Source organism: Vulpes vulpes, chromosome 10 (assembly GCF_048418805.1).
Source record: "Vulpes vulpes isolate BD-2025 chromosome 10, VulVul3, whole genome shotgun sequence".
NCBI lineage: Eukaryota > Metazoa > Chordata > Mammalia > Carnivora > Canidae > Vulpes > Vulpes vulpes.
The window spans coordinates 8,104,643-8,127,686 of record NC_132789.1 but is presented as its reverse complement, the minus strand read 5'-3'; the positions used below and the strand labels follow the sequence as shown (position 1 = coordinate 8,127,686).

At 42.7% G+C, this 23,044-nt stretch overlaps 2 protein-coding genes across 5 annotated transcripts in view; one reads left to right on the top strand and one right to left on the bottom strand.

Annotated features, from left to right (window-relative positions):
* The window catches only part of IFT81 (intraflagellar transport 81), a 124,765-nt gene extending 109,650 nt beyond the window's left edge, over window positions 1-15,115 (bottom strand). For both annotated transcript variants that reach the window (XM_026018818.2, XM_026018819.2), the window contains exons 1-2: window positions 14,899-15,115; window positions 12,404-12,501 (exon numbers count right to left, since the gene is read on the bottom strand). The gene's annotated coding sequence lies outside the window, so the exon portion shown is untranslated. The remainder of the gene's footprint in view (window positions 1-12,403; window positions 12,502-14,898) is intronic.
* P2RX7 (purinergic receptor P2X 7) overlaps window positions 6,760-23,044 on the top strand; it is a 46,676-nt gene continuing 30,391 nt past the window's right edge. For 2 of the 3 annotated variants that reach the window (XR_011994637.1, XM_026018835.2), the window contains exon 1: window positions 6,760-7,027. Coding sequence is in view for 1 of the 3 variants with exons in the window: in XM_026018835.2 (XP_025874620.1) it covers window positions 6,903-7,027 (125 nt within the window). In the remaining 2 variants the exon portion in view is untranslated. The remainder of the gene's footprint in view (window positions 7,028-23,044) is intronic. The other variant, XR_011994638.1, reaches the window with a different exon arrangement.

The window sequence follows — 23,044 nt, the reverse complement described above, 5'->3', positions numbered from 1 at the left end:
TCACATCATGATATCAGGGTCATGAGATTGAGTCCAGCAGCCTGGCTCCTCACTCAGCAGGCAGTCTTCTTGAGATTCTCCTCCTCTGCCCCTCTCCCACTTTCTGTCTCTTCTCTGTCTCCCTAAAAATAAATAAATCTTTAAAAAAGGAAAAAAAGAAGGGGGGAGGCATCTGGTTATCTTTGTTTGGATTCTCTACCCAAATGCAAAATGTGCACAACACAAACACGAACAGAACAGTGACTGGCATGTCTCTTTGTGCAGCTGATTGTGCTCAATTTTGATCATTCTACCACATTTCAAACAGTTACATATCTGTTAAAATATAGAAAGTTAGAATACCATAACCTCCTGCCTCCACACACTTCTAAATGGCTAGCCAATTGCTCTGAGGTCCTATTTTGAGTAATTTTTCCTCCTTGATTTTAAACGCTTCTGTCATTCGCTAAGTACTCACCTTTGTGTTCAATTCTTGATTCTGTCCTATTCCATTAACTTATCTGTCAATTTTCTTTTCTCCTGTGGCTGCTGGCTTATTTGGAAACCGCTCTTTTTTTCTGATTTTTTTTTATTGGAGTTCAATTTGCCAACATATAGTAAACACCCAGTGCTCATCCCATCAAGTGCCCCCCTCAGTGCCCGTCACCCAGTCACCCCCACCCCCCGCCCACCTCCCTTTCCACCACCCCTTGTTCGTTTCCCAGAGTTAGGAGTCTCTCATGTTCTGTCACCCTCTCTGATATTTCCTACTCATTTTCCTTTCCTTTCCCCTTTATTCCCTTTCACTATTTTTTATATTCCCCAAATGAATGAGAACATATAATGTTTGTCCTTCTCCGATTGACTTACTTCACTCAGCATAATACCCTCCAAGTTTCAGCCACATCAGAGCAAATGGTGGGTATTTGTCGTTTCTAATGGCTGAGGAATATTCCATCATATACATAAACCACATCCTCTTTATCCATTCACCTGTCGATGGACACCGAGGCTCCTTCCACACTTTGGCTATTGTGGATGTTGCTGCTAGAAACATCGAGGTGCAGGTGTCCCGGCGTTTCACTGCATCTGTATCTTTGGGGTAAATCCCCTGCAGTGCAATTGCTGGGTCGTAGGGCAGGTCTATTTTTAACTCTTTGAGGAGTTTTCCAGAGAGGCTGCACCAGTTCACATTCCCACCAACAGTGTAAGAGGGTTCCCCTTTCTCCACATCCTCTCCAACATTTGTGGTTTCCTGCCTTGTTAATTTTCCCCATTCTCACTGGTGTGAGGTGGGATCTCATTGTGGTTTTGATTTGTATTTCCCTGATGGCCAGTGATGCGGAGCATTTCCTCATGTGCGTGTTGGCCATGTCCATGTCTTCCTCTGTGAGATTTCTCTTCATGTCTTTTGCCCATTTCATGATTGGATTGTTTGTTTCTTTGCTGTTGAGTTTAAGAAGTTCTTTATAGATCTTGGAAACTAGCCCTTTATCTGATACGTCATTTGCAAATATCTTCTCCCATTCTGTAGGTTGTCTTGTAGTTTTGTTGACTGTATCCTTTGCTGTGCAAAAGCTTCTTATCTTGATGAAGTCCCAATAGTTCATTTTTGCTTTTGTTTCTCTTGCCTTCATGGATGTATCTTGCAAGAAGTTACTGTGGCCAAGTTCAAAAAGGGTGTTGCCTGTGTTCTCCTCTAGGATTTTGATGGAATCTTGTCTCACATTTAGATCTTTCATGCATTTTGAGTTTATCTTTGTGTATGGTGTAAGAGAGTGGTCTAGTTTCACTCTTCTGCACGTGACTGTCCAATAGGGAACCGCTCTTGTGTTGGCTTCTGGGCACATGCTCCCTCTTCATTTTTCTCTCCTTCTCTGAGGCCTCTTGGTGTTGGATCCTTCAGAGATCCGCCTTCAGCCCCCTTACATGTCACTGTACCCTCTCCCTGGGCAGATCCCTGCCTCCACTCCTGCCCCCCTTCTATCCGCTATCCACGGTGCACTTTAGTGATTTTACTAAAGTGTAAAGAAAGTCATACCACAACTCTGCTTACAGATGCACTTATTGCTTCCAGCATAAATGCCTGACTCCGTAACAGCAGCCACAGGAAGTTGAAATAGACTGAGTTTCCCCAAAGTGGACTCTAAGGCAAGAATTCAGGTGCAAGTACTTCATTAGGGGAGGTGAGGCCAGGAAGGTGGGGAAGTGGGACAGGGAGAGAAGGCAGCCAATACAGGAAGCATTGAAGAACAGGTCACTGCTGTAGGCATCTGGGTCTCAATCCCACTACGGACCTCTGAGAAACTGCCTAGACTGCCTCAGTGTTGTCCCATGAGAGCAGAGTATCTAACCTGAGTCTTCCAGCCTAGGAGCCTCTGTCCTTTGAGAGTCACACTTCTTTCTTTCTCTCCCTCCTTACTTTCTTTCCTTCCAATCCTTTCTTCCCTCTCCCTCCCTTCCCTCCTTTCTTCTCCCCCCTCCTACACCTTAACACCCCCCCCCCCATATCCCAATAGGACCCTGATGTCCTGTTTCTTCTTTGATCCCGCCCATAGCTTTAGGTAATTGGACCAGAGATAGATAGCCAAACCAATCAGATTTACTCTTCTGGGACTCTGGAATTAAGCTGTGGGTCTGGGGCCTCACTTGAACTGTGGCCACTTAATGTGGATGCTATGATAGCCTTGTTTGGTGACATGCCCCCAGAGGGGCAGAGAAGTCCCATGTTTATGGAGATGCAGAGTGGGTGCAGAGAGAGACAGACAAGGAAGGACCACACAGCTTCAGACAAACCCAAATTGCAACCTCAGCATGGGACATTTTAATTGCCCTATTAATAAGTTCTCACCATGTTTCCTGCATTTGAGCTCTGTAAGACAACAGTGTTTCCTCAAAAAACTACCTTTTCTGCTGAAGGTCACTTGATTTTCTGGCCTGTAACCAGAAACATACACACCCTTGACCAAGAGAAATTCACCCAAGCCCTCAAGCCCCATTCAATTAATGATTTGACTTCCTACTGCACAAAGAAACAGAGACCTGAATCATTCTTGACATTCCACTTTGAACATCTTTGAATGGCTCAAATGTTTCCATCTTAACCACCTCCTCTCCCAATCTTCCCTTGACACTACACCTCCCATTAAAAACCACCCTTCCTTGGGGTGGCCCGGGTGGCTCAGCGGTTTAGCACCACCTTCGGTCCAGGGCCTGACCCTGGAGACTCAGGATCAAGTCCCACGTCGGGCTCCCTGTATGGAGCCTGCTTCTCCCTCTGCCTGTGTCTCTGCCTCTCTCTCTCTGTGTCTCTCATGAATAAGTAAATAAAATCTTTAAAATAAAATAAAATAAAAACCACCCTTCCCTTCAAGCTGAGTGTAAAGGAAAAGTAGTCCACGTCCGTGAGTCCACTCTCCCCTTAATCACTCCCTATATGCACTATTATTTTGTGGAGAAGTGTGCCATTCTGAAGATGTGATTTTAAGTGTCTATGGGAATTTTAGGTCTGAAGGCTCATAGACTGTACAAATGTGGTACTTCAGAAGGCCGATTTGGTCTGGAAATAGAAACTTTTAAAATCTATCAGTGATTTTCAAAAAGTGATGGATGGGTATGGTAGGAAAACTTCATAGAAAAGTGATAAATAAGTCATTTGACAAACACTGAAAAATGCCTCAATTCCCTCCCCAGAGATCATCTTGTATATCCTTCCAGACACAGCAAGCTTCACAGATTTAGGAGGATAACTCGTGCAGTTACATAAGGATCTAGAACGGATCTGAACTTGATTTAATGCTCTGCTGTTGCCATCTTGAAATTCTTAATCTTGAGTAAGGGACCCCACATTTTCATTTTGCACTGGGCCCCTAAATTATGTAGTAAGTCCTATTTCCTGCTGTATTCCATGCATAGTTAAAATATAATATATACATGTATCCCTCTTTCTATCCCCTTTTCTTTAGTATTTGGTGATTCTTAAAAGAATGTGTGTGGATGAAATTTCCCAGGGAGAAGACAGAGAAGTCATTAGTGCTATTTACCAAATATGTCTGCTTCTTCTGTTTCTGGATACTGGGGCAAGGGGGATGGGGATATTTGGTGAGATTGCATTTTCTGGTCCCTTGGTGGTTAGATGGGGCCAAGTGACGAGTTTTGACCAATGAGTTAGGGGTAAAAGGGAGTGCATCATTTCTAGGTCAGAGTTTTTTGTTTTTTAATATTTATATATTTTAAAGAGAGTGTGGTTATGCACATTAGTGGGAGGGCAGGGGAGGGACAGAGGGAGAGGGAGAGGGATAGAATCTCTCTTTTTTCTATTTTTTTTTTTTTTTTTGAGGGATAGAATCTCTAGCAGACTCCTGGGTGAGCACAGAGTCCCACCTGGGGCTCTATCCCAGGACCCTGAGATCATGACCTGAGCTGAAATGAAGAGTCCGACGCTTAACCAACTGAGCCACCCAGGTGCCTCAAGTTCAGAACATTTGAATACCACTGTAAGATCTGCCAGATTTCTCATTCAAGAGTTCAAGATAGTAACTGTTCCACGAGTTTTGCTTTCCGAGTGACTACGATGAACAGAGCTTCCTGGGTGATCCATGGTGAATATTTATTGTGGATGAGAAATAAAATGACATTGTTTTAAGCCATGGGATTTGGAGGGCTGTTTGTTATTGCAACATAACCTGTTCTATCATGACTGATAGAAATATAAAAAATACTGAAACAGAATTTGGTAGAACTGATACATAAAAGGAAAAGAGTCATGGAGGTAAAGATGATAATCTAGGGGTGCCTGGGTGTCTCAGTGGGTGAAGCATCTGCCTCTGGTGCAGGTCATGATTCCATGATCCCCACATTGGGATCCCCGCTCAGCGGGGAGCCTGTTTCTCCCTCTGCCCTTCCCCCCACTTGTGCTCACTGTCTTGTATGCTGTCTCCTTCTCTTAAATAAAATTAAAAAAAAAAAAGATAAAAAACTAGAAGAAGGGACCCAGTGGAGTAATGGAAATCAAGGGAAGAAATTGCTCAAGAGGTAGAAAGTGAGGGGTGCCTGGATGGCTCAGTCAGTTAAGCATCTGCCTTTGGCTCAGGTCATGATTGAGTCCTGCATCCAACTCTCTGCTCAGCAGACAGCCTGCTTCTTGCTCTGCCTACCGCTCTGCCTGCTTGTGCGAGCTCTCTCTCTCTCTCTCTCTGTCAAATAAATAAAATCTTTTAAAAAGGGGGGCGGGGTAGAGAACAGTACATGATGTTTGTCCAAAAAGTCAAATAGGATAAGGAATAAAATATATCACTAAATATGGCAACTGAGAACTCATTGGTAAGCTTATTAAGAACAGTATTCATGAAGTGGTGGTAGGAGAGATAGTACACAGAAGGTGGAGGAAGTAGAGGGGAGAGCATGTGGGATCAGCGTAGGAGTTCAGCAGTAAGACCAGGAGACCTACCATGTGCACTTGTGAGAAAGACCAAGAAACTTTGCATTCAATCTCACCTTCCTCCTGCTCTCCAGCCTCCTGAACTGAGAGCCAGGAGATAAGGTAGCTCCTGGTGTAGCTCACATGAGTGAAAAAGTAAAATTTAGTTCAGACTGGAAAAGTAAAAATTAGTGTGGCCACTTAACAGGTTGTAAGAGCAGAAATGGATAAAGTCAGCTGCAAAAAATAATAGGAAACAATATTTTATTAGTTAAAGTGATAATGCCACCTCTCCTCATCTTTTTTGAGTGATTGCCACTTTCTTACTAGAAATGTCATCCTCTAAAATCATAGACTATCAGAACATTTGCTATTGGAAATTGCATCAGTAAGAAAGAAATAGTCCACTTTTGCCTGGAGGATCTAAGTCACCTGGCCACAGAGAAACAGCCTCCATTTGGACCTTTGGTGCAGAGCTTCAGATAAATGGTTTCTAGACACAACATTCAACACCTGCCTTAGCTTTATTCCTTCCAAGGAATCAGGACCCTGGGTCCAATCTGCAATCCAGATCTGGAGTTGACCGTTTTATACAAATCTGCTTTGTTTTGAGCCTATCAAAAAATGCTTTCACTTAAATTTAATCTAGACTCCATCATAGTCCATAATCCTATGATAACTCTGTCCCTTTGATGATGATCCTTTGATGATGACTCCTCTGGCATGAGCTCTGTCTCACTGAATGAGGCAATAAACCAAATTTCGTTGAATGGCAAGTTTGTTTCTGCTGGTCTTAGGCTGATTGGCCTAGGTCATGAGTGGAATTCTGGGGGCAGAGCAGAGATTGGATCTTAAGGGTCATGCAGGAAATCTCCAGGATAGAAATAAAGTCTTCCTCCCCTCCCAGCCCCAGCAATTCTGATTCCCCCCACCATCTACAGACCAGAGTGCTGTGGAGGAAGTGTGCAGAGGGAGAAGAGGGAGACCCCATTCACCCAGTGTTCATAGACATCCGGGGCTGAACAAAGGGTTGTGGAAATGAATCAGTCAGCCTTTGAGTGGGCCTTGAGGCAACAGAAAGATCTAGGCTCTTTATTAAGGCACAATGGAAGCACTGGGTCTCCTGACATTTGAAGGGCTGCCCCTTTCCCCCAACTGAAAGGAGTCCAAAAAAGTGAAAGAAGAAGGGGATAAAGCGGAATTCTAAAAATGCCCTTCCTTTGAACACCATCTTTGTGCGGGCATCTGGGGGAGGCCAGCAGGAGCAGGGTCATCTGCCAGCCAAGCCTGTAGGACTTCCCTTCTCTTGTTTATCCCCAGCCACATCTGGGGCAGCTGCCAGGACCCGCCCCCACTCAGCTGTCATTGGATGAACTCAAACCTAAAGGCTCCTGCTAAGAATCAGAATGTTTCATTTTCCTTTTACTGGTAGGCCTGCTGTGGTTTGGTCTGGAAGGATTGAACCCTCCTCGTTCAGACCCTAGCGGAGAGTGAGCCTCTCACCATGTCAGCCTGCTGCAGCTGTAACGATATTTTCCAGTATGAGACAAACAAAATCATCCGGATCCAGAGCATGAATTATGGCACCATTAAGTGGATCTTCCATGTGATCATCTTTTCTTACATCAGGTAAGCAGGATGTGGGGATTACCCCAAATGTCTGCAGTGTTCGACAGCACAAAAATCCCCAAGGTGCAGCTTCTGGTGCACATCTTGAATTCTATGTGGTTTTAAAATCTGAAACTTTTCTAATAGCAAGCTGTGGCTGGAGGTGGGGGGAAGGTTTGAGGTCGGGGTACAGCGGCAGGCGGCAGGAAATAGTGCCAGTCTGCTGCAAAAAGAAGCCATAAGAGGCAATGGCTCTTTGTGTTCTACTCCAGGCCTGCCAGGGTGAGCTGGTCAGGGCATGCCTGGGCAAAGTAGCAAACAGGGCAACACCCTGGGTTCTGAGGAAGGAGGCAAGGATTCAGGGCACATCTAGTGATAATGATGGCATCTGTCTGAATCACCACCACTTAGGGGAGGAATAGGACTAGACTTGTCAATGTAACTTTAAGTCCTCTCTAGTGTTAGAAAGGCCCCTCCCTTGCTTTTTTGGTTTTGTTTCTTAATAGTTTACTGACATATAGTTCATACACTATATAACTCACTCATTTAAAGTGTACAATTTAGGGGCATCTGGGTGGCTAGGTCGGTTAAGCATCTGACTCTTGACTTTGGTTCAGGTCATGATTAAGCCCCACATCAGGCTCTGCACTCAGCATGGAGTCTGCTTGAGATTCTCTCCCTCTCCCTTTGCTCCTTCCCCTGCTCACATACTCGCTTGCTCTCTCTCAAATAAATAAATAAATAAATCTTTAAAAAATAAATAAAAATAAAATATACAGTTTAGTGAGTTTTATCACATTCAGTGTTGTGTAACCATCACCACAATCAATTTTAGAAAATTTTCATCACCTCAAAAAAAGAAACTCCACAGCCCTGAGCCATCATTCCCAATCCTTCTGCTCCCCTGTAGCTCTGGTGATCCACTGATCTACTCTTTGTCTGTAGGATTCGCCTATTCTGGATATGTCATAGAAATGGAATCATGCACTATGTGGTCCTTTGTGTCTGGATTCTTCCACTCGGCATCATGTTACCAAAGTGCATTCATGTTGGAACATGTATTTCTACTTCATTCCTCTTTATGGCCAAGTAATATTCCATTGTCTGGATAGACCTTTTTTTTTTTTTTTGGTGGACATTTGGGTTGTTTCCAGTTTGGGGCTATTATGGATAATGCTGCTATGAATACTGGTGTATCTGTGTTTGCATGAACACGTTTTCAGTTTTCTTGGGTCTGACCTACAAGTGAAACTAAAAGATCATCTGTAACTTTATTTTCAACATTTTGAGAAAGCACTCACCTGTTTTCAGAGTTGGCTACACCATTCCATATTCCCACCAGCAATGTATGTTCCAGTTTCTCCACATCCTTAACCAAACACTTGCTCTCATCTGGTTTTTGGACTTTGGGAATCCTAGTGAGCTGTGAGTGGTTCTCATTGTGGTTTTAATTCACATTTCCCTAATGGCTAATGCCCCACAACTCTTTGTGATGCTGATGATGCAAACTTGCATCTCTAAAGGCAGAGAGTGTAGTTTATTCGCTAAGGGTTAGAGCAACCTATTCCATAATCCTGGTTAAATCTCCCTGGCCAGGTCACTTAACCTGAGCCTCCCTTTCTGCATCTGTTCTTAGAGTCCATAATTAAACAAAAAAAGGCGTGACAAATGCTTCTCAATGTCTGGCATAGCGTAAGAGCTCCACCAACAGCAGTTATTTTTAAAAACAATCTTTTTTAAAAAGATTTTATTTATGTATTCATAAGAGATACAGAGAGAGGGGGGCAGAGACACAGGCCAAGGGAGAAGTAGGCTCCCTGCAAGGAGCCCAATGTGGGACTCGATCCAGGATCCCGGGATCACACCCCGTGCAAAAGGCAGACGTCAACTGCTAAGCCACGCAGGCGTCCCTAAAAACAATCTTTTTTTACTTAAAAAAATAGAATTGCCATATAATCTGGTAATTCCACTACTGGGTATTTACGCAAAGGAAATGAAAATACTACTTGGAAAAGATATGTGCATCCCTGTGTTTATTGCAGCATTATTTACAATAGCCAAGATATGGAAGCAACCCAAGTGCCCACTAATAGAGGGATGGATAAAGAAGATGTGGTATAGATACAATGGACTATTGCTCAGTGATAAAAAAGACTGAAATCTTGCCATTTGCAACACCATGGATGGACCTAAAAGGTATAATGTTAAGTCAAATAAGTCAGTCAGAGAAAGACAAATGCCATATGATTTCACTCATACGTGGAATTAGGAAACAAAACAAATGAACAAAGAAAAAACATGCAAACAAAAAACTAGACTCTTAAACGTAGAGAACAAACTGGTGGCCACCAAAGGGAGATGGATAGGGGAATGGGTAAAATAGATAAAAGAGATTAAGAGGGCACATCTCAATCAGCATTGAGAAATGTATAGAATTGTTGAATCATATATTGTATACCTGAAACTAATATAACACTATGTTAATTATACTTGAATATAAAAAAAGAGTCAAAATAATCTTTTTGAATATAATAGGCACTTTCATATGCATTCTCTCCGCTGACTGCCAAAATAACCACGTCCATGCCTGGGATTTGAGATCTGGAAATGTGGATTCAATAATCCTTCACTGCTTTGAGCCTTGAGTTTCTCATCTATCAAATGGGGACAAAGGTAGTAAGAATTAAATGAGTTACATGGGCACCTGGGTGGCTCGGTGGTTGAGCGTCTACCTTCTGCTCAGGGTGTGATCCCAGGGTCCTGGGATCAAGTCCTGCATAAGACTCCCTGCGGGGAGCCCTCTGCCTATGTCTCTACCTCTCTCTCTGTGTCTCTCATGAATAAATAAATAAAATCTTTTTAACAAAAGAATTAAATGAGCTACTAAATGCAAAGTTGCTTGGAAAATAACTGATGTATGGCAAGCCCTTACCCAAGTGTTACTTCTTCTTATTAATAATATTATTAGGATTAACACAATGTGATTCCTATGTTTACTATGCAACAAACACTAAATAATAAACAGATATATTAAATTCTAAAATAAGACATGTTACTTAAGCCAGATATAGAACTGATGATGAAGAGTATAGTTAGTAAATGTTCCTTTATGCACCAATACATAGATCATGTGTCACAACTGCATGTAACAAGTGATGTGATTTCCTGGTATTCTTGGCACACAATTTCTTAAAAGCAAATTATTATATATAAAAGCAGATTATTATGAGAGCACCTTATAATGATAAATATTTCATATTTCTCTCATATGGTGGAATCTTATCTTATATGCACTTAATTCCCTCAAATCCAGTTATACATGTTCCACGGGTGCCTGGAGAGACAGCGCAATTTAAACAATGTAATGACTGAGTGACTGGGGGGCCCCAAACCAAGTGTGAGATGGGATACTTGAGTCGGGCCTTCAGCCAGTTTCTGTTCCCACATGCCTTTCACAGAGTGACTGTCTTGCCCACCCTACCTAAGAATCTAGATACATCCTCTCCACTCAACATGTTCCCTAAAAAAAGCCTCCTCTTTCACCTTCACCTGGAGCATAACTGGAAAAATAGCAATTTGTTCCAGAGCTGGAGGAAAAGTAGGCTCTGGTGGACTTGTTGGAAGGTAGAAGATCTGTTTGCTATGCTTTGTGTCAAGGGTTTACCAAAGGCAGTTTTGACAAGATAAGGTTTTTTCCTTAAGTACCAACTTTAGAAGATAACTCCTAAGTAAAATGCTACTCCATTTTTTTAATATATTTTAAAAGATAAAATTAAAGAAAAACTATTGCCAGCTTTGTTTTTTCCTCTCTATGTTAATGGAATATCTATTTACGTCCCACTGAATCGAGTCCCACAGACCACAGTTTGGGAAAGTTATACTGTGAGGCCTCAAGTTGATAAAATTGCAACTTGGCCATTTGTGGGATGGGTAGACCCATGGTACACAGGAATTAGGAGTGGTAATTTGCATCAAACAGGACTGGTATGGACCACACGTGGAAGTCTAGACAGGTTCAGGTAATATTCAAGCTATATAGCAGCAGACGGTGGGTTCTAGCCATGGAGTCCTAGGTTCAGAGCCTGTCCATAGGAGAATTGAAAAGGCAAAGAGCCAGGATAATGAAGTAAGACAGGGCTTCAGCTATTGAGGCTGGGGTATAAAGAAGGGGCTGTCAATAGAAGAAATAAGACAAGAGGCTGGTTAGTTTCTCATAGTCCCTTAAACCAAGTTCAGATTAGAATCAAAGGCAGGGGCTCCAGCTATAGCAGATCAAGGGGCTCCAGCTTCCAGGGTTACAGGAGTGTGTAAGCAGGATGCTGAGTAGGCCTGTGCTAGTCAGAATCGTTTGGACAGTAAATGACAGAGACCTAACTCAAGTTAGGCAACAAGCTACACAGCAGGAGAGGTGATGCTGCCCTCAGGCATGGATGGTTATAAAAGCTCACACTATCATCAGGTTGGGTCCCTCTCCCCACATTGTGGCTCTATTTGGCTTTGTTCTTGAATAGGCTTTCTATGTAGCAAGATGCCACACTCATATCCTCAGCAACTCCAGAGTAACAAGCAAGTCTTTCCTGATAGCTCTGGCATGAAAGTCCCAGGAAAGTTTCCGTTGGTAAAGCTTAAATTACATTTCCACCCCTGAACCAATCCTTGTGGCTACGGCATGGTGTCACCTGACTGGCCAATCCTGGGTCATGTGCTCACTCCCGGGGCAGGAAGTAGGGAGAGGGTGCAGGGCCCAATGAGCCCAATCTGAACCACATCCAGTGACTTTACCTTAGGAAAGAAGAATACTATTGCCAGAAGAAAGGGGGAAAGAAGCGGCGGGGGGAGGAGAGGGGGCAAAGAGAAAACAAACATCCTTTACAAGGTCTTTCCAAAACCCAGAGATTCCAGAGACTTCTGAAGACTACTGCTCTATCCCTAGCTTGTCTCAGCCCTGCACCTGGGCTGTGGAGACACTGCCCCAGGTTATTGCCAGGGCAGGGCCCTTGGTATTCTCAACAGAAATTTCCTCTGAGAATCAGCTCCAGGGATTCCATAGGGTTTTCCAACCCATGATTCTGTTTTGTCTTCTGGCCTCAATGAGATGGGAAGAATGGGATAATGATGACTATGCTCCCAGGAAAACTGAAATGAAAAACATGAATGACAATAAAAATAACTTCCCAGCCAACTTATACAGTTGGCTTTATTTATATCATCTCAATTGATATGCTGGGATGTAGTTATTCTTTTCATTATTGTAGCACAGATAAGGAAAGAAAACCTATGAAAGTTGGAGTTAATTTCTAAAAGATCATCCAGGTAGAAAGTGGGTTTCAAAGAAGGATTCAAATCCAAAACCTATCCAATGCTCTTAACCCAGAAAGCACATACTGAAGTGGTTACCTGGCAGACTGCAAAAGCCTGAGTACTAGGCCTCCTCAATCCTTGGTCAATCAATCATCCTTCCTTCTTCACCATGATCTTTGTCTTTCTGGGATGGCCTGGGCAGAACAAGGAAGGAGGCTATAGTAAGGATCCCATAAGCTTACCCTTTTCTTTTCTTTCTTTTTTTTTAAGCTTACCCTTTTCTATTATTCATTTATTTCTCCAAATTAATTTTAGACTATCTACTATGAGTCAGGCACTGTTCATGGCTCTAGAGATTATAACAGTGAGCTAAACAACAACTCATGGGGCTATATGCCAGTGGGGGAGAGAGAGATGATACCAAAAAAAGCAAAAAAAAAAAAAAAAGACATAAAATCTGATGGCGATAAATACTATGAAGAGTAATAAAGCAGAGAAGAGGACAGAGAAAGATAATGGGCAAAGGTGAGTATGTGTGGGATAGACATTTGGGCTAACATGTATGGGATAGACATTTGGGCTGAGATCTGTTTGAAGAGAGGGAGCAAGACATGAAGTATCTAAGAGAAGAATGTTTCTGGTGGGGAGAACAGCAAGTACAAAGGCTCTGAGGTAGGGACTTCATAGGGTGTTCAAGGAAAAGGAGGTCAGTGTGGCTGGAGCAAAGGGAATAAGTTAGTGAATGAGAGGAAGTGTGTAAACTGGAGAGATAACATAGGTGGGGGAGGAAGGGCAGATCACACAGGGCCTTGGAGGCCACTCTGAGTTCTTTGGATTTTATTTTGAGTGAGTCAAGAAGTCATAGGAGGATTTTAAGTAGAGAAGTAAAAGATGTTTTCATTTTCTTGGGAAGATTTCCCTCTTCCCTGGAGACTAGCCCTCTCAGAAGCTATTCCAGTGAATACAGAAGACTAGGGAAAACTGAGAGAAAAACAGGAGAAGAAACCCCACTCCAAATGCTTCTTCTCCCTTACCCAGTCAATCTCTCCCCAGGCTAAAAGAAAGCACAGTATAGTCCTGCACAGCCTCAGGCTGTCTGTCACCATGGAGATGGTGCTAGTTTGTGGCTGTTAAAATGTAGCTCCTGGCTGGCTGCCTGTTTCATGGGAGGGTTGGCACACACCTACCTGTGAGGCCAGGCCTCTTCCAACTGTAGAAGTGGACCCACCACAGAGATGGGAGGGGCAGATCCAACCCAGGCTTGGCCCCTCTGGCCCCTGTCACTTGAGGGCAACAGAAACATGAAGAGATTTGCCACATTCTCATCCTTGCCTGAACTCCTGGGTGATGTGATAGAGATAGAGAAAAGATCTGCTTTGGGAGGGCATGGCCTCTAGAAGAGGAGAATCCAGCCACCTGACTCAAGGGACCTAAAGAACAGCGAATGCACATATCTGAAAGCAAGAAAGAGGGATATCCAGAAGGATAGTATGTTCCAGAACCTGGTGAGAGAGAAGGGAGAAGCAGGGGCCCAAGAGCAGAGATGCAGGCAAGGGCCCGACAGGGGGAAGAGTTGGAATTTGCTCCTCAAGGCTGTGGGAAGTCACTGACAAGGTTTACAGTGGAGGAGTGAAACCGTTTGATTCCTGTTCCTAAAAACACTCTCTGGCTACTGTGTGGAAGGCAGATTGTAGGGGGCAAGAGTGATGGGAGGAGGACAGTGAGAAGGGCGCCAGCATTGCCCAGATGAGAGGCCTGGCCACCTGGATAATAACAGGACAGCGCAGGTAGCCAGAAGTGGGCAAAGCAGGAATACATTTTGGAGGCAGAACTGACAGATTTGCTAGGAGGTGGAAGATGGCTCTGGGTTCCCAAGTGGGTGATGATGCCTTGACTGACAGGAGGAAAACAGGAGTGGCCAGCTTGTCAACTAACAGCATTGTTAACAACGTCAAGCAAGCAAACAACTACTACCATCTATTGGCATCCCTCCATTAATGTCTAAACTAAAACATTAAAAAAGCTGGAAGCACATAGTCTACAAAAATGGTCCTTTCAAATGAATAAATTTAGCTTTTTGGAGAGCTTGCCTTGTTGTCCTGGTTTTCTCATTTCACCCTGGAAGCTGAGGCTTCTCTGCAGACCATCTCTCACATAGCCACAGGCTTTGGGGCACGGCCACTCCAGCCCAGCCTCCCACCCAGGAGAGGAACCTCCCAACCCTCCTGGGTTCTTAGCATAGTGCTGAAAAGAGGAAGGACCTGATTATATGGATTATTCACTGAGCAGCAGGCATCAGCTGGCTGACATGCAAGATGCCAAGAAAGAGAGGCAAAGGTGACACTGGAGAAGCCAGCAAAGATCATATTATCAACAGCCTTGAACTCTATCCTGGGGACACTGAGAAAGCACAGAGTCATCCCCGCCCTGCCACCAACACTTCATTATGAAAAATTTCAACTTTTCTAGACAATATTCTCAAACTCAGCAGAGCAGATTCTGTGTAGAACTAGATATCCCGCCCAATATAACACTAATATCTCCTTATTAAAGAAGAAGAAACAATGATCCAGAAGGACTAAGTAACTTACCCATGGCCATGTAGTGAGTAAGTTGCAGAGCCAAGATTGAACCGAAGCTCCTCACTCCAGAGCCCAAGCTTTTATGAAATCATGTAGAATATGGAGGAGACAGGAGCACAAGTGGAGGCAGGGAGACCATTCAGGAGGCTACCAGGTGGTCCAGATGAGAGTTGATGGTGATCTAGAATGAGGAGGTGAAAGTGGTAGAGGAGAGACGTAGTTGAATAACATAAGGAGGATAAAACAGGATTTGACAATTGAATGGTTGAGGGGTAATGAGGAAAAGGATGCTAAGGAATGTTTCTGGATTGGGCAACTGATGTGGTGGGAGAACTTACTGGGATAGGAAATGTAGGAGGGGAAAGCCCATCTGGGGTGAAAGATGAGTTCAGAACTGAAGGCATTGAGTTTGTCGTGTATATGGGACATACAAATTTAGATGCTTAATTTAGATGCTTAGCTGATGGATATGTGAATCTGGAACTAGAGATAAAGATTAATATATCACCAGCATATAGATGGTAACTAGAACCCTGGAAGTAGCTACAACTGGCCAGCAAGAGCAGACGTAAATGAGAAAGCAAGAGGGTTTAAAACAGACCCTTGAGGAATGCTAAGTGATGGGCAAGCACAGAAGTCCCTGAAGGATTCTTAGAAGGGGTGGCCATGGAGATCCAAAGAAAGTCTAGAGAATGTGGATTCCAAGAAGCTAAGGGAAGAAGGGGAAGGAGGTGTTGCATGGTCATTGGTGTCAAATGCTGCTGAGAGTTTTAAGATCAGATCTGTAGTATGTCTATCAGAGTTAGCAAGGATGACGTTGCTATTTATTTGGCAAGAGAGACTTTAGAGAAGTGTAGAGCGGGAGCCAGACTGGAGTGGGCGGAGGAGTGAATGAAGATGCAGAAATGGATGTAGTGACTCATTCTTTCAAGAGACTTGGCTACAAAGGAGAAGAGAGGCACTGAGTGGTGGTAGGAGAAGAATGTGGGGTTGAAAGAGGATTTATTTTTAAGATGGGAAATGATGTTGGAATGCAGATGGAGAGGAGACCAGAGAAAGGGAGATGATGAGATAAATGAAAATTATCATCATCATCATCACTATCACCAAATAGCAACCACAAAGAAAGCTTATTCTTTTCTTGGACTAACCATTAGAAGTTTCTTCCTTACACTGAGCCCAGCTCAGTGTCCCTGTAATTTTTCCCCTTTGGTTAGAGTTCTGCTTTGTGATCCCGCTTCTGGTTGACACTCTTCAAATGACTGTACCCTGCTATTGTATTTTTCCTTTACTGTAAAATAATAATCCCAATCCCTCTGGCCATGTGCCCTCAACATGGTATCCAGATCCTTTACTATCTCAGCCAAGCCCACACAACCCCACACTCTTATTTTGTCAAGGCTTTTTTTTTTTTTTTTTGTCAAGGCCTTCTTAAAAGTGGTACATGCACTCTTACTTTGCTGATGGAAGCATGAAATGGTTCAACTTTTTGTGATTTGGCTAAATGAATTGAAATATAAAATGTATGCATCCTGGTATGCCTGGGTGGCTCAGTGGTTGAGCATCTGCCTTCGGCTCATGTCGTGATCCAGGGGTCTTGGGATCGAGTCCCGCATCAGGTTCCCCACAGGGAGCTTGCTTCTCCTTTTGCCTATGTCTCTGCCTCTCTCTCTCTCTCTGTGTTTCTCATGAATAAATAAATAAAATCTTTTAAAAAATGTATGCATTCTTTAACCCAGAAATTTATCTTAAGGTGTGAAATTTATCTTTGGTGTGAAAGGATTCTTTTGCAAGTATATGCCTGGCAACATGAGAGAGGAGGTGGAGAGACAATGAAAAATAGTGCTTAAGAGAACAGACCAGTAGTGAAAGAATGAATGCTTATCCCCCAAAAATCGGGAACAAAACAAGGATGCCTGTTCTCACTGCTCCTATTCAGCACTGTACTCAAAGTTCTAGCCAGAGCAATTAGGCAAGAAAAAGAAATAGAAGCCATCCAAATTGGAAAAGAAGAAGTAAAACACCACTCAGATAATATCATCCTATATATGGAGAATCCAAAAGAAGTCACAAAAAGCTATTAAAGTTAATAAACCAATTCAGTGAAGTTTTGAGGTACAAGATCCACACATAAAAATCAGTTGTGTTTCTCTACATCAGCAGGTAAAAATTCAAAGAGTCAATATATATTATTAATATATGCTTAAAAGAGTGGTTTGGTACATAGTAGAGCTGTATCAGGGTTACCAAAAAAAATGCTTGCAATTGGAGAAACTGAGCAAAACTTCTAGTTAAATATCCACCAGGAAGAGACTGGGGGCAAATTATCACGACTTGCCTCTTAGGCTGAACTGTATTAAAACATGTAGAGTATGGCCATGTTTGGGTGTCAAAGTGTGGGCATAAAGAGATACCTGGAAAATACTCTTGTTTCAACAGCAGTAACCTCTGGGAGGGAGAATGTTGGAAGCTTTCATATTCTTTGGGCAGTTCTATGAAATTTACACTTTCACAACAACTAAAGGGGTTTTCTTGAAAAATGTGCCTCATAAAACCCAAGCATGGGGCTCCTATAGCTTGCTGCCTAATAAGGCCATAGGTCATTGGCTTACCACCACCCAATAGTGAAATATTCTACTTCTTTCACTGAAGCTTAAGATAACACTAGTTGCTTGTTTTGTTTTCTTCTGGATGATATAATGTTGGTTTATATGGGTTTAGGATTATCTAAAATTTTCAGGCGTCTAACATAAACTTCTGCCACCTTGGGTAGGCTACAGTTTGTACTGGCATAACTGAATTTTTTACTTCAAGGTAAGGATTTTACATGTATCCATTATTCTTCCTCTAATTGATTAACTTTAACTAATAGCTTAAGATTTACTCTCTGTTCTCCAGAGTTGAATATGTAGAAAGTATTGTATTCTGCAGTACAAGTTCTTTGAATGAGAGAGCATTTGGGAAGCATTTAAGGAAGGGTTTTCCAGAAGTGTTGGCTGACGGAGAAGAAATGCAATAGCCAAAGGAAATTAGAAGCGAAGATGATGTCTTAGTTAAGCTGTGGGTAGCAAGGAACTGAAACTCCTTCACTCTAGCTCAAGAAAAGGTGGGGTAGGATAGAATAGGGTAGAGGGCGGAGCTCTTTTTTTTTTTTTAAGATTTTTATTTAGTTATTTATTCATGACAGACACACACAGAGAGAGAGAGAGAGAGAGAGAGAGGGAGAGGCAGAGACACAGGCAGAGGGAGAAGCAGGCTCCATGCAGGGAGCCTGACGTGGGACTCAATCCCGGGTCTCCAGGATCAGGCCCTGGGCTGAAGGTGGCGCCAAACCGCTGGGCCACCGGAGCTGCCCTAAAGCTCTTATAAAGCTACAATAGGCCAACTGTATTGTAGTAGGCTGAATAATGGCCCACAAAAGATATCCACTCCCAATCCCCAGGACCTGTGAATCTGTTACCTTATATGGCAAAATGGAACTCTGCAGATGTGATTGGGTTCAAGGTCTTAAAATGGGGAGATTATCCTTGATTATCTGAGTGTCCCCGATGTAATCACAAGAGTCTTCAAAGAAAGGAAGTAAGAGGGTAAAAGTTAGAAAAAGGAGATATGATGACAGGAGCTGAGGTTGGACTGACACAGCCAGGAGCCCAGGAATTCCATGGCAGCTTCTAGAAGCTGGAAATGGTGAGGAACAGATTCTGTCATGGAGGCCTCCAGAAGGAACCAGCCCTCTGGGAGTCACCTTGATTTCAGTCCCATGAAACCAATTTTATGTATCTGTCCCCCAGAACTAAGAGAATAAATTTATATTAAGACACTAAGTTTGTGGTAACTTGTTACAGCAGCAATGGAAAACTAATATAATGGGTACTTAACTTGCCTTGGGGGTGCAGGCTCTCCTCTACTTTCTTCTCAGCATATCTCTTGCTGTCCTTGGCCCCTGTCCTCCCACCTCAGAGTGGGCCAGGGGTGGAAACAATTGGATTCTTCTCTTAGGGTTTTAAACACAATAAAGCAGAGGCTTCAGGCCCAACCTCTCTGTGAGGCACAAAGGCTACAGTGTCCAGGGCCCATGGTTTCATTTAGGGGCCAAGAAAATGTTGGCCTTGAGCTAAGTGTCAGTAAACCAGATTTGAGGATGGCCCACCTTCAGATCCTATCCTTTTATTCTAGAGTTACCTTCACTCAGTGAGCTCAGGCGCTGTGAAGAAGAGCCAGGCTTCACTAAGCAGTGCTTCCTACCTGTGGCCCTTTGAGGATTCTCTCGCCAGGCTGACATGGAGGCCGGGCCCCCTGAGGTGCCCCCTGAGAAAGCCCTTCATATTCAGAGTATATGCAAGTCCCCTCTACCTCCCCAGTCTCGTCAGCTTTCCACTGCACCATCTCTTTCTCCTCATCCTACAAGGTGTCAATAAACTCCCAGCTCCTTCCTGCCCTTGTGCCAGAGGGACCGGTAGGTTTGCCGTCTTCAGCATGCACAGAATTGCAACTTCTTCCAGCTGAAAGTTCACGGGGATCAGGGAGCCAAGCAGCCCTCCCCTTGCTCAGGAACTACACCCATGGCCAGAGGTGACATGGCTTGTCTGAGTCTTAGGGATGGTCCTTAGGGCAGGATCCTGCCAACTCTTTTCCTCCTTTTTCCTTTGATGCAGTTCTTATATGGTAGGTTCATTATCATACAAAGACAAATTTTCTGACTTATGAGAGGGCTGGGTTCCATTACAGCTGACCTGTAATATGTTGTGCATTCTGGAATGAATATGGCAGCTTCGAATTGAGCTTCCCAACCATTGGGCCAAACTGACCCAGTGTTATTCTGGGAGAATGTCACCACGTCTGACACAAAAACACTGCATAGATCATGTTCACATTGTGATGCTAGGCTGAAATACATTGTCCAACAAGTATTATAGTTGTCTATGGAATCGTATGAAATAGCTTTCTCATATATGCTGATTGGACCTAAAACCTGGATCTCTAGCTCCAATGTCCTTCTTGATGAGACTTCTTTTTTCTTTTATTTTTCTTAAGATTTCATTTTTGAGTAATCTCTACACACAAGATGGGGCTGGAAGTCACATCCTCGAGACCAAGAGCCACACACACTCCACTGATATAGCCAGCCAGGTGCCCCTGATGAGCTTTTAAAATGAATGGTATATAAATCCTAAAATATACTGAGAATAGCTAATAAACACCACGTTCCACTCTCCAACTTAAGAAATAAAACATTACTAATCCAGTTTTAGTTCCCTGACGACCCAGCCCAGATCCCATTTTCTTTCTTCTTCCCTTATAAACATCATCCTGAATTTGGTGTTTGTCATTCCGTGTTCATTTTTATATCTCTACAACATATGTCTATAACTACAAAAACATTTTTCCCTTTTTTATTGAGGTGAGATTCATATCATATAAAATGGCCATTTTAAAGTGATCAAGTCCTGGGGCGCCTGGATGGCTCAGTCCATTAAGCATTTGCCTTCAGCTCAGGTCATGATCTCGGGGTCTTGGGATCAAGCCCCGCATCAGGCTCCCTGCTCAGTGGGAAATCTGCTTCTCCTTCTCCCTCTGCTGCTCCTCCTGCTTCTTCATGCGTGCGTGCTCTCTCTCTCTCTCTCTCTGTCAAGTAAATAAATAAAATCTTTAAAAAAATAAAGTGATCAAGTCAGTGGCATTTAGTAATACACATTGTTGTGCATCCACCACCTCTATCTAGTTCCAAAACATTTTCACCACTCCAAAAGAAAACCACACGCATTCATAGTCACCTTGGTTCCCAGCCCTAGCACCCATCAATCTACTGTCTCTATGGATTTACCTATTCTGGATTATTTCATATATAAATAGAATCATACAACATGTTACCTTTCGCATCTGTCTTCTTTTACTTAGCATAATGTTTTTGAGGTTCCTGCACAGTATAACCTGTCTCAGCACTTCATTCTTTTTTATAACCGAATAACATTTCGTTTGGGTAGACCACATTTTGTTTTTCTATTCATCTACTGTTGAACATGTAGGCTATTTCCATTGGCTATTATGAATTATGCTGTGAGCATTCATGGACAGGCCTTTGTTTGAGTGTAGAATGCTGTTTTGGATTTCTTTAAACTTTATGTCATACCGTGACATGTTTTATTTTCTCAACATTGTATTATTTCCATATTGGTATAAGTAGCTCTCCATTCGTTGTGACTAGAGCATCCCTATTGTATGAATCCAAAAATTTATTTACTTATTTAATGTTCAAGGAATTCAGGTTATTTCATTTTCCCTCTTACAAATAAGGCTGCCATAAACATTCTTATACATAACTCCTTGGACATATGGACGAGGGTTTCTCTAGGGAATATACCCAAGAGCAAAATTGCGGGGTCCTGGGAGATGCACTTCTTTAAATGTACTTCATAATGCCAATGTGAGCTGCCTGGGAATACAATCTGGTACGGCCACTCTGGAAGACAGCATGGAGGTTCCTTAAAAAGTTGAAAATAGAGCTACCCTATGACCCAGCAATTGTACTACTGGGTATTTACCCCAAAGATACAAATGCAGTGATCTGAAGGGGCACCTGTACCCCAATGTTCATAGCAGCAATGTCCACAACAGCTGAATATGGAAAGAGCCCAGATGTCCATCTATTATCGAATGGATAATGAAGATATGATATATATACAATGCAATATTACTCAGCCATCAAAAAAATGAAATCTTGCTGTGGATGGAACTAGAGGATATTATGTTAAGTGAAATAAGTCAATCAGAGAAAGACAATTATCATAGGATCTCACTCCTATGTGGAATTTAAGAAACAAAACAGAGGACCATAGGGAAAGAGAGGAAAAATAAGACAAAATCAGAGAGAGAGACAAACCATAACAGACTCATAATCATAGGAAACAAACTGAGAGTCGATGTAGAGGTGGAGAGTGGGGTATGGGGTAACCAGATGATGGACATTAAGGAGGGCACGTGATATAATGAGCACTGGGTGGTTTTTTTATGTATTATTTTTATGGGAGTTCGATTTGCCAACATATAGTATAACACCCAGGAGCACTGGGTGTTATATAAGACTAATGAATCACTGAACTCTACCTCTGAAACCAATAGTACATTATACGTTAATTAATTGAATTTAAATTTTAAAAAGAGGACTTACAAAGAAAAAAATACATATAGAAATTTTAAAAAATAAAAAACAAAAAACAAACATGAGCTATCTTTTCAATAGTCTCCCAGGGCTCTCAACCCTGGCTGTGCATTAAAATCACCCAATAAACTTTTAAAAAATATATAAGTACTTGGATAACGCCCCAGACTTACTGAATCAGAATTTCCAGGGATGGGACTGGGGAGTTGCAATTTTGAAAGCTCTCTGAGGATTATAATACACAGCCGAGGTTGAGAAGAGCTGGGACCAAGTCTTGGCCCACTCTGTGCTGGTTTCCCAAAGTTAGTTCCTCTTTTAGCAGCCACTGGATTATACTTCCTAAATCATTCAGATATTAGGGGCTGGCCTGAGGGAAGAGACCAAATAAATCCGTGCTGAATGAATAAACAAAGTATTTAAAATAAAGTCAGAATTATTCAGGGCAATGCAAGCAGGGAAAACAAACAGAGATGGAATCTACCATTTTTAATTATTAATTCCATCTTCTCCCTCTCTTCCTCCCACTATAATCATTTCGATTCATATTCTAAAGAAGGTATTAACACCTAATGAACTGATCAAAGGCAGGAAACTGAGGCAGAACAAACCTAGCTCGTGGTTAAGAGGTCTGGCTCTGGACTCGAAGGCAGACCAACAGAGGACCTCAGTTCTGCCGCTGACAATCTGGGTTATCTTGGGCAGTTTGCTTTACCTCTCTGAGCCCATTCTTTCATCTACAAAAGTGAGATGACAGTAACTATCTCCTATTGCCACTAAGATTAAACAGATGAGGCACGTAAAGCCCTTGGCATGTATTAAGTGCTCCGTAAAGGGCAACTACGATTATCAGTATTATTTATAAACCAGGTGTGTGTTTCTGGAAAATAGGTGGCTGACCTGCTGGACACAGTTGATACGTTGCTCAGCCCCAGGACAATGCAGGTGGACCAATCTAGCGCTGGGCTTTGGGATTTAAGAAGCTGCCCTAGGGTCTAT